Raw genomic sequence first — 12,443 nt, forward strand, 5'->3', positions numbered from 1 at the left:
TTATCTCTCGTGCTGCCCGCTCCATCCCGTCTTACTCCACAAGCTCTCTGTCAGGAAAGATCAACTGAGGGAGTAGGGAAAGTACAGAAAACCTGCTCAATGCATTTGCACAAAGTTGGGCGAGCAGAGAACAGATGGGCAGTGTGGTGGAACATGGTGTGCACCACAGCATGCCTTGGGCCCAGTCAGGATCAGTCCTGCTCGTCCACAGCCTCTGGCTGGGATCAGAGCAGTGCACAAAGCAGTCCTTGCTAGCAGGCCACTGAGTCTGTGTGCCAGCAGGGTCTTCAGCACTACTCAACTGTCCCGTCTTGTTGTGAACAAAAAGCCAATAATATCCTGCAGAGTTCCTGCAGACTGACAAAAAGCATTGCCTTTTCCAGCTCTGTTAGTTTACAATGATGAATATGTATAAAAGAGACTAAAAGGAAGATTAGGATAGCTTGTTTCCCTATATTGTGATATCTCTGATCATTTTCCATAGCAAGAAGCACTCATTTCAATAATACTTTCCACATGGAAATGATAGAACTACTGTACTATTTATGTAACATAAAATGAGATTTTAGTAGCATAAATAAATATGCAATAGAAAATAACTGCAATGGCAGGAAGATGAAAGTATTGACCTAATAGGTCTTTTCTGTCTTTAACTCTAGTGATTGCAAAGATATGTTTTCATTTGTTGCTAAGAAAAAAAAAAAATAACTGTGGCTAAATGTAATGAAACTTGAGAATTCTAGAGCTGATAAGCTGTATAGTTGAACAGTCATACATATTTAACAGACAAAGATGGAAAATATAATTTACTGTGTATGTTCAGTCTTTGCAATGTTCCTGCAACACCTATAAAATGTATTTTTAGTAGCCATTTTGAATTTGTTTAATGTAGTGTTTCAGAATCCCCTCTTTCTCTTTAATCCAAACACATTGTTTATTTTCTGCCAGATGGTATTCAGAGCCTAGGCAAGGTTCTTATACATGTGGTTGGCTAAGACAGTGCTGTACTTGGGGACAAATCATGTTTCTGGCTGTTAGGGGATGAGTCGGGTTAAGACATGAGAGAGAAGACAATTTTGACTCACTTGCCTCACATGTAGCGTCTCAAATATCTTTGTCTGCTGGCCTCTCTGTTTTGGATCCTGATCTCTTCTTCACATTCATTTTTACCAGGAAGAAGGAATATTTGGCAAGGTAAGGGTAGTGAGACAGAGGCACCAGCACAGGTAGATCTCTATACACCTGCTTTCCTCATGTTGTCGGTGAGCAAACAACTTGGGGTCACCTCATCTGGCTATGGATAAAACAATCTACCTGACTTTTAATATTCAAGGCAGTAACCATGTATGATTCCACCTGAACCCCAGAAGAATGAAGCTCTGTTTCTTCCTGAGATAATGACAAGACTGACAAGACACAGCTTATGTGAATGGCATGAGTATGACAGGGCTGCACGGAGGATTAGAGATCATCTAACCTGGTGCCACCCTCAGAAAAGTGCACTAAATGACAAGCAAAACAACTTTTACTACTGGAAGGGGCAACATGAATGCAAATTACAATGCAGTGAATGCCAGGGAAGATATGCAACATGCATGGACAGAAAGCACTTAATTTAAGAGCAATGCTAGACCTGCATCTGAGAACAGATAAATGAAATGGGTGCTGCTCTTGGCTGCTATGGGTCAATAAGACAAAAGTTGGTATTGGACCCGTAACTTTCCACAAATGATCGGGGTACATAAAGGTTAATAGGACCTGTGGTTTAGCTATTAATTCGAGACAAAGCACTTTAATATATTGGTCTGCTTCAACAGATGATTTTTTTTTTCTGGTCTTCTATGTATCACTAAAATAAGCTACTTTTTATAACTGCTACCAGAACGCTGTCACGCTTGTGGTTTGGGTGGGTTAACAACAGCGCATCGTCTGCCGCATGAGCTCCGAGCTCCCAAGCGCCGCCTCGCCTGACGGCACAGCGCGGAGCGGACGCGGCGCGGCCCCGCCTGTGACGGGCCTTGCTCGCCCCCTGCTGGTGCCGCCGGGAAGGGCAGCCCGGCCCGCCCGGCCCTCCCTCCCGTCCGAGCTCGGGGCTGCTGCTCCGAAAAACCGCGGGGTGCGTGACTCGGTGCTCGTTTTCCCCTTTTTGTACGGATGGGTTACCTGCAAATACCTTTGCTTTTATCCCACAGGAACGCACAGTCTACGTACTGGTGCATGATCTATCAGGATGGGTGTCCAAACATAAGGAATCCTGCAATGGTTTGGGTACAGCCATTTAGTTCCGACCACCTGCTATGGGCAGGGACACCTCCCATCCGGTCGCTCCAAGGTTGTTCGGGTCTTGAGACCAGCTTCTTTCAAGCCCCATCTAACGTGGCCTTGAACGCTGTCAGGGATGGGGCATCCACAACTTTCCTGCGTGATCTGCTCCAGAAATTACCAACCTCACAGTACATTAATTACATAGGGATTTGAAGATACAGGATGCCAACTGATTTTACAAAATTGACACTAAGTAACTATGAAAGTTCAACCAAATTTCATAACTGCAAAGCAGTTGCAAGGCTCCATCACTGAAATAATTCAATATTTCTTTTTCTTAATTAACTTTCAGGCTTTTAAAATTAGTTTTTTAATAGTGTGATATTTTTTGTACAGTTTATGTAAAATTTTCTGTACTTGAAGAAAAAGAAGTAAGCAATATGGGTCTGTTATAAACCCTGCTGAAGTTAATTAAAATGGAATCACATGAGCTAATACCTAAACCAGAAATAATAAAGTTACAGCTCACTGATACAGCTGTGATGCTTTTAATTCTGTTTGACTTCTGAACATTATGAACAAACTGCCTTGATAAGCAAAAAACTGTTATAAAGCTGCAAAGTAGTAATGAAGACTTTTGTGCCAACTGATTAAAGAGCTTCCATGGTTGTTAATAATAATTAGTCTTCTGCCTCTTCCCTTGTAAAATCACCCAGTTGTGGTAAATTCAGTTGTCTTCAATTATGCCAATAGTCGTCTGGCTCTTCTTTTATAATAGAGTTTCATATTTTTACTTTATTAAATGAAATGCATGAAGTAAACATTGTGACCACTGAAACATAATAATAGTAACAACAAAACTATTATACTGTCTTATATGTCAGCTGCATTATTCATTTTTCGTAACCTCAAAAAACAACTAGATTCAGAATATTAGGTTGTCAGGGTCTTATAAACCAATATCTTGGCATAATTTGACTGCTAAACAAAAAAATTCTGCATCCCTGATTCATCACAACTTCACAGGCTTCCAGATTACAAAAGATACCAAAAGCCATTGGTCTGTAGAATTAGCTAGTAATCCAAAAGAGAAAAGCCCGATATATTTGAAAGTGCGTGGAGATCAGTCCTGAAGTGTCAAGTTTATGGACTGCTCCTAACAGGCCTTGTCCATTTTTAATTTCTACAATCAGAATCAGAATCATAGTTCAAGTTCTAAACCAGCGACAAACAATCTCATTTTTAACTGAAAGTCACCAGAATTGGAAATACAAATAAGCTAAGTACCATGAGAAAAGGCTGACATTATCTGTAAGAATATTTATGTATGATACAAAAATCAGTAGAGGATCACTATATATTATCAAGGCAACTCTACATACCGATTATCATAATATCTATCCTAACTATGTGAAGAATGACTTAACAATCATTAACAATCTATTTTTATCAGAGGGTGAGAACCATGTTTTGAGTTTCATTATCATTTGTTGTCTTACAGCTGCTGAATACATATCATAATAAACACGGAGGGAATATATTCTCATGAATGTTGGCATTTGGGATAGGATAACAACTTACAGTCTCTGCTTTTTCAATTGCAATAGATAGCAAATATCAGCAGTCTGGCCCTAATGGGAATTCATAAACTCTGCAGCACAGGCCAGCATGGCTAATGCACCTGATCCCTTCTCTTCTGTCCTAATTCTTATGTAAACCAAGGAAAACTTCAGGTTCTACCAGTCTACCAGGAAAATCATCTCACTGTAATTTACTTTCCAAATTTGTCAAGGAAAATTTTCAAGGAAAAATTAGTGAATGCTAATTAAGCAATAATTCCTATATATTTGAGTAGGGAACAAACATAAAAACTTCTCTTCAGCCTGCAAAATTTGATCTTAAGTCAGCAAATAAGTTGAAAACGAATATTTAGGCCAGAATGTTAACTAAAAAATAAAAACTGATGAAAACTTAATGGGGTGCTTTTTTTTTCTTCCCACAGAGGAAAGCAAGGAACTTAAAATGAACACCAGAACAAGAACACTGTTATTATAAGTTTGTGTAATCGACTCACTAAAGAAATCTTCCCTGTAACAAGAACAGAAGTATCTTATGCACAAATGTAGCTGACATTATATCTCACTCAAGTCAGTGAAACTAATCCCAGGTTTGAGTCAGGCATACCTTTCATCTCAAGCATCTAGCATAAAAAAGTCCAACAGGTATATATTGATAAACTAAACCTGCTCTGCAGTCTTCAAAACAGTGTTACCCGATCTCTCAAACAATTCAAAGACATAGCTACAGTGCATTTGTACTTACAAAAAACCATGTGAAAGTTTACCTGCACAAACTGTATTGAAAATACCTTCCATTTAAAAATTGCCTATCGAATTTTGTCAATGAAATATATCTATGGTTCTTCAACTGTTGAAAATTAACCTATAAAATCCCTTTCCCCCACAGAATTATGAAGTTTCATGTTGCAAAGAGAAAGTTTAAGGAAACGCTTCGTCCATATGATGTCAAAGATGTCATTGAACAGTATTCAGCAGGTCATCTAGACATGTTATGCAGGATTAAAAGTCTTCAGTCACGGTAAGGAAAGAATTAGTAACACTCCGCATAAGCATCTAATGTCATTCACTGCATAAAATATATTGGCAACGTTTAACATTTCTGTGTTATGTAGCTTCTCTTTCTGTGAACACAGCTGAGCCAGAAATTGAATTGTGGGCAAAACCAAACAAAAAAAACACATATCCAAATTTTTCTCAGAAAATAGAAGTCTGAAGAATAGAAAAGGCAACCCTTTATCTATAAAGTCCATTTGCAAACAAGAACTTTAGTCAAAAGGGTGAGGAAGACATTGAGAACTGCCTCTTTCCCATCCCATATTTCCTCTTTTCACATAAAAGGAATTGAGAACTACTGGTAATGTAGTATTTATGCAGGTTTTATGTTAGAGATTCCCAGCAATAGTAATTTAAAAAACCAAGCCAAACAACATTATATCATATTTATCATTATCAGAGAAGGTTAGAGATTCCTGGTTCAAACTGACAACTGTCCCAGGAGTGGATGTTGTTGGGGGAGCTGGGGAGTGGCACTGGTATGTTTGTTTGTCCATAAGATCAAGTTGTTGGAGACGCCACCTCTTTTTTCCCCCTTTCAGCAAGACTTGCCTTGGCTTTCCCAGATGATGGCTAAGTTCTGGTTCCTGGTTAGTGCCATCAAAAAAAGAAAAGCAGTCTAATATGCTCAAAAATCACTTTTTTTTTTTCTTCTTCATTTCCCTTAATTAATAAAATTGTTTGTCTTCTTCTTTGAGTGCTTTCGTGAAGTACTGTGATCTTTTTCATTTTTAACATATAAATATAGCAAACACTTCCACATCTATGCCAGTTCCAGGAATGGCAACAGCTTTTGGTTTCTCTTACAGCGTTGACCAAATTCTTGGGAAAGGACAAATCACAGCAGATAAAAGAAGCAGAGAGAAGAATCCTGCAGAGCATGAGACAGCTGATGATGTCAGTATGTTAGGGCGGGTAGTCAAAGTGGAGAAACAGGTAGAGTGATTATCTGTGTTACTTTGTCTTGCTTTATTGCTCAAACCTTTTCTGCGTTTTATTGCCAGTTCCAAAAGCTGAACAAGAAATTTTTTTTCCTAGTATCTGCTTTGTTTATATGTTGAAATAAAAATTATGTGCATCTTATTACCTTAACCTCTTCTCCCCTTTTCTCAGCTTGCTTATGAAAAATGTACATGGCTTCTGACATTCTTTTTCAAGGGTCAATAGCATACATCAAGCTACTTCCATTTTTCTCTTCAGCAGTTACATTTTCCCTTTGCTTGGGTTACAGGTATTTTAAATTAGTATTTGGCACTAATGTTGACCTTTTCCTCTCATATAGGTACAATCCATTGAATCAAAACTGGACTGTCTATTAGATATTTATCAACAAGTTTTGCGAAAAGGATCTGCATCCGCGCTCACTTTGGCTTCATTGCAAATGCCACCTTTCGAGTGTGAGCAGACTTCTGATTACCAGAGTCCATCAGACAGCAAAGATTTGTCTAATTCTGCACAACTTAGTGGATGTGTATCCAGATCAGCTAGTGCCAATCTGCCTCGTGGCCTACAGCTTATACTGACACCAAATGAATTTAGCACTCAGGCTTACTGTGCTTTTAGTCCAGCTATGCATAGTCAAGCAACACAAGTGCCAAATGACGGACCTGCAACAGTAAATAATACATCAAACCAAATAAACCAGACAACTAAGCCAGCAACTCCGACAACATTACAAATACCACCCTTCTCATCGATGAAGCATATCAATAGGCCTGAGCCCATTCATATTATTCCTGTAACGACACAGGAAAATATTTCTAATGTCACCGCTTGCCTTGTTGCATCAAAGGATAATGGACAAGTTGCACAGCCCAGTGTGACAAAGGATCTCACATGGAGAAAAAGTCTGGATACAGAAGGGGAACCTTTGCTCTCAGTTAAACCTGTAGTGCAAATGGATTTAGGAAAATCTTTATCTGTACAAAACCTTATACAGTCAACAGAAGAACTGAATATACAGATTGCTGGCAGTGACTCCAGTAGTTCCAGAGGTAGCCAAGATGTATACTCCAAATGGAGGGAGTCAAAATTATTTATAACGGATGAAGAGTTGGAGACAGAGGCAGGGACAGAGACTACTGAAGCCATCTCGCGCCCGTTAGTGGAAGCAACTCTCTCTGCTGACTCTCTAAGGACTGGAATATCAAGATCATCTCAAAACATCTGCAAGCCAGGGGATGGTACAGAAGCACTCAGTCTGCTCCATGTCAAACTTAAATAACTTCTGACTTTCTTCATTGGCTGGGTTATTCCTCTAGTCATACATATCATAGCATGAACTGTTTTGAAAGCCTTTTTAATAAGATAAAATCACAAAAATCAGGATGAATCTGTAAAGCAGTTGAATGAGCCCATATTTCCTAGTTGCATGAAAAAAGCATGTCTAAGCAATGGCTAACATCCAAATTTACACCTACAGTACAGCAGCCTTTCATGTAGTACAGTAGGTTTAAATGAGTTGCCTACAAAGCTAATGCTGCAGGATGTATCAAAAAACAAAAATTTGAGCATTTAGACCTTGTGCTGTTTCCATGGGGCAGAAGTAAAAACCTTAAGGTTTAAAGCACTTTGCTTCTGAACTGATTAAATATATATATATAATGTCCTGATTTAGATGATAGTTTATGTTTACAACAAAAAGATTATCTACAGCTGCTAGCAAGGTACCAAGGAAATGAGAAACATGGGGTTAGAAATGGCTGCCTGTCGCAAGATACAAACATTAACTCATCAGTAATCAGTTATTTTTATCTCTGAAGAACAGTATGTTAATACCTGATTTTTGGTGATCTAGTGCTGTGGCAGAAGTACCTGACACACCACTGTCACATTGTTCTATATAACAAGAACTATTTTGTTACAAAAGATTTGTATTTTAAGGATTGGGTCTGGCCTCAGAAATGGATAATATAGGTGACTGCACTGAAAATTCAAAGGAATCTCTCCTTCTTCCAGTCTCATTGAGAAGCTGACTTGTGAATCTGAACCATTTTGGCAGCAGTAGGTGAGGGAAGGAAACAGGTGCTGCCTTTATTATAGAAGCAATATTTCCTTCTTGTGAAAATTTTGGCAATTTTCCTTGCTGTCCCAACCTGATACTACAAAAGCACTTTCATAAGGCTGGGCAAGAAGGGAAAATGAGGAACTCAAATACAGAGTAAAAGTAAAGTGGGCAGAACAGAAGAGAAAGACAACATAATCAATGGGAAAATAAATAATAATATGGATTTAGATGGGCAGGGAGGGAAATCATCCCAGAAAATAAAACAAGAAAGGTAAAGATGGAAAAAGTTTCATGCTTTTTTCCTCACAGATACTGAATGTTTAAAAAAAAAAAAAAAAAGACATGCAGGCAATCAGAAACAGAAATAAAGAAAACCACCTTAACTAAAACAAAAAAAGAAAAAAAAAGGCAAGGGAAGAGGAGAGAGGGAAAATTGTCCCACTCTTAGCTCAACACTATGTACAGTAATTTCTTATGAACTTTCCAACATAGGGATCTCAGCAGACTCCTTCCTGCTAAAACCCAAGTTTTCAAATTCAAAGCCTACATCAGACTGAGCATTCCTGCCTGATGCATCTTCTTTTTTTCTCTTACTCTAGCCTACACTTCACTTCTGCTGAGGTGCACGAGCAGTGTTAGTGCCTGCCTGCACATCCCCAGCAAGGCTTTGCCACTGGGAGAGCCCTTGCAGAGCCTAAACAGGCTTTCACTCTTCCCAGATGAATGAGGTTTCTGTGTTCCCTCCTGCCAGATTGTCACCCCACCTGGACCACAGGCTTGTAGACAACCCAGCTTGGGCTCAGCTTCCCTCTTAGCAGCAGGAATACAGAATGTATGGTTGTGCCAGTGCCAGCTCACTCAGGGCAGTGTTTTCTCAAGGCCCAGACCCACTGGGAACTCGCTATGTACATCAAAAACATCACTCCAGTCTTAACTGTGGCTAAATGCTGTAGATTGTATTGTGAAGGAGCTGATCTGTTTACTATGAAACCATTGTAACTTATGCTTCCATTTGCTTTACAGAAGTATTCCTGGATGTTACATGAAAACTTTATTATGTGAAAGTACGTGCAAACTGTAGAGTGTATATATTGTGTCATTATATGGGGTCCATGGATGGTACACTGTGTTCCATGGCTTATGCTGGAGCAAACTTCAGTTGTTAAATCCTGAAAGACACCTTGAAGCACAATTTCCTCACCGCTGATTTGCCATATAGTTCACCACATTCAGCCTTTCCTGTTTCCTTTTATGTGCAATCTGACCATACCGAAGCCTGATTACAACAGCAATTTTGTGAGGATAAATACATTTTTTTCCACATCTCAGTTCACTTAACTGTTAACTTATTTGAATGTCTGCAGTTTATCCAGACAGATATGTAAGTTTAAAGTATTGAAAATTTTAAAATTATAATAGTTTTTTAGGCTATTTTTTCCTTTTTCTTGTTTATGGTGCCTTTCTTGCCTTTCATGTGAAGCCTCCTGCTGACCTAAGCATCAATGTGTCATTAGGTTCAGTTAAGGAGCAAGTGATTGGGCACATGGCAACTGTGTGCCCATAGTGAAACTCCCTTCCCCTCCCTGACAAGACCGAAAATCCAAGGCATCATGAATTGGACACCACTTTTCCACCTTCATCTGCAGGAGCAGATGGTTGCATCCCCATTGCACCTGGAAAGCGTCGATGGGAGAACTGAGCAATGGCCCTGCCTGTCCCAGTTCTGCACAGAAACAGGGCCTTGGGGTTTGCTAATAATTTATCTCATGGAAACTTGGTATTTTTGCCTTAAATGAGATGCTTGAGTCCTTCTAACTTTAAGTTAATTTATTTAATACAATTTTGTGCACAAAAGAATGAGTTCTATAAATTATGTATGAAAATATTAATGTCTTTACAAAGTACTGAAAAACCCAGAAGATCGTATCTTTTCAAATTAAGGTTTAAAATTCTAATTTTTTTTCTTTTATGCTCACCATTATTATTATTTTTGTAGCTGCAAGTTTTATCATATAGGATTTTTTAACATAATATTGATAGAAAATAGAAAGAGTAGTGAATATATGAAATTTTAAAGAGGAAGAATTGTTTGTTTGGACTTTTATAAGCTTTACTCGTATTTCCTCATGAGGAGTTTCTATGCTCTCTCTTTCAAAGACAGTGTCATGACTGACAGTCATTCATTGGTTTCACAAAAGAAGGGACTGTCTGGCTTTTCAAATCTTGTCCTGAACTCCTTATTAAAGTCCAGCTCATGACAACTAATAAGATTTGTCCATGAGTCAGGATGAAAAATATTTTTTTTTCTGATTTACAATCCACTTGAGAATTGTTAGAAGAGAGAAGTTGAAATTAACTAAGAGCTCCAGGACCTAAGCCTTATCTAAATAAGTGTTTTCTGGTCAGCATGTTCTTCTACCTGAATGAAGAGAGAGCTGAAAAGAATAGTTTCAATGACTATTATTTGTTCAAAAATTTGTATTTGCTCCTGGCTTATATGATCTATACTTTTTATTTAAATATGAATATGATGTTTTAGCCTAGGGTTCAAGATTGCAAAGATCATACACTTTTATTTACAGTGCCCACAGTTGTTCCATATGTTTTTGAGATACTCCTACTCAGAGTGACTGCTCTCATTATAGTATGGTGATGAGTAATTCACCTGCTTATCTGTGATAAGTCAAATCATGCTGAATTGCTTATGTATAGTAGAACATCTGATGTACAGTAGTATTTCTGGATTGGGACCTGCAATCCTTACTCAAGCAAAAATTCTATGGAATTCATTCATTCTATGAAATTCAAGAATTTTTCTTGAATTGGGAACTCAGATTCAAATCCTGATTTTGGTGGGCATCTGTTTGAAGTGAAAATGGTAATATTCCAGTTATTTCCTGAGGAAACTAATACTTAGCTGACTTTACCCTTGTCACATTGACTATATACAAAATAACGCACAAAGTATTGATATAAAAAGGGAAGGAGAGAAGGGATATTTTTTAAAAGCACAGAGAAAATCAGAATATTCAGAAAGTAGGAATAAGCAGGAAAATAAAATATAACAGCAAAGGAATGGAGGAAAAAAGGGTTTAAACACCCGAGGCTAAATTCATCCATGGATGGTTTCACTGTCTTCAATGAATTCACTGCCCAACTGGGTGAAGCTCAGCCTCCATTGGGATAATCACTCAGTTCCATTGACCTTGCAGGAACTGAACCACCTATACCAGAAATGAACTTGCCTCTCTGGGCCAACTTTTATCCTGACATATATGTCATGCAATCCTTTTGGATTCACTGGGTTTGAACGAAATACGGAAAAGAATTGGTCCCAGGTATTTCTGCTTCACATTTTTTTTCCAAGTGTGTTAACTGACTTTATTCAAATGGATTACAACATCACACAATGTGCTCTCACTGTCTAAAAATCTTAATTTGTTTTTGAAATAAGATTTGTCCCCTGCAACGTCAGTGGAAGCATGTAATATGTAATATTTTCCTATCCATCCATCTGGATGCAAATGTGGCCATTCATTCAGCTGTGGCCACACACAGGGCAATTCGACATATCCAATGTCATCTACTATTGGAAGCATTTTTGACTTCTTTGAAAGACAAAAAGAAAGTTTCATAGCAGGCTTTGAAAGCACGATGGCTGCTTCCACTGACACTGCAATATTAGCCAGTACATTACAATGTTAATTGTAAATTCTTGACAAAGTTGAATCCATATCGTTGTTAATAAAAATGACTTGAAAAGTGCTGTGACTACTGAGTTTTTTTCCTTATATAAAAGATTGTATGGTGTGACCATATATAAGGCAAAAAAAGCCAAGCTTGCTCATTGTTTTCCCTTTAAAGTTTTGTAATTACTTAATAAATGGACCAAAACACCACAAAGGAAGTTTATTAGAATAAAATGTGCAGAAACCAGTCTGACGTTCAGTTTCTGGTAACTGTTTACAGCAGTTTAGTTTCACTTAATGTTGCAGCTCCTCCAGGAAAATGAGCTCTGAAGTTATTGCTGCCTTCCCTGTTTGATAAAGGGCAATGGATTCAGTGTTGGCAATGGGGGGCCTGTGTGGGGAACAGGATTTCTCATGGAAGGCACATCTGTCATCTCAGTTTAACTTGAGGCCTAGGTGAAGCTGTATATTCTGCATTTGACCATGAAAGTTGCTGTGGAATATTGCACCAAACCTGAACCACTAATTTGCAACATGCCTATTTTTTGCCACAGTGCTCTTCCTACAGCCTGGCTGAAGACAAGCTTCACTATTTGAGTGTAAAATACTAGAGAGCCTATTCTTGTGGTGAAGTCACTGATTCTGTGGAGGCTTCAAGATTGGACCTAGATATCTCAATGTGCAGGTGATCCCCAGCCTCTCTGATGAACATCATCTTAAGATACCGAAATTTAAAGCCACAGTAGGCGGAAAGGTTTCCATGTTAGCCAATGTGAACACTACCAAGCTCTGCCTAGGAATAAGCAGAGGACAGGGAAAGAATCAAATGTACACATTCTGTTCTTGTGT

The 12,443-nt window shown here is 38.4% G+C and overlaps 1 protein-coding gene across 5 annotated transcripts in view; it reads left to right on the forward strand.

Moving 5' to 3' along the window:
* The window catches only part of KCNQ5 (potassium voltage-gated channel subfamily Q member 5), a 277,080-nt gene extending 265,411 nt beyond the window's left edge, over positions 1 to 11,669 (forward strand). For all 5 annotated transcript variants that reach the window (XM_085574760.1, XM_085574761.1, XM_085574762.1 and 2 more), the window contains 3 exons: positions 4,732 to 4,863; positions 5,708 to 5,834; positions 6,181 to 11,669. In XM_085574760.1, coding sequence (XP_085430886.1) covers positions 4,732 to 4,863; positions 5,708 to 5,834; positions 6,181 to 7,122 — 1,201 coding nt within the window. In that variant the 3' untranslated portion in view covers positions 7,123 to 11,669. The remainder of the gene's footprint in view (positions 1 to 4,731; positions 4,864 to 5,707; positions 5,835 to 6,180) is intronic.
* The last annotated feature ends 774 nt before the right edge of the window (positions 11,670 to 12,443 follow it).

Source organism: Lonchura striata, chromosome 3, assembly GCF_050655825.1.
Source record: "Lonchura striata isolate lonStrDom1 chromosome 3, ASM5065582v1, whole genome shotgun sequence".
Classification (NCBI taxonomy): domain Eukaryota; kingdom Metazoa; phylum Chordata; class Aves; order Passeriformes; family Estrildidae; genus Lonchura; species Lonchura striata.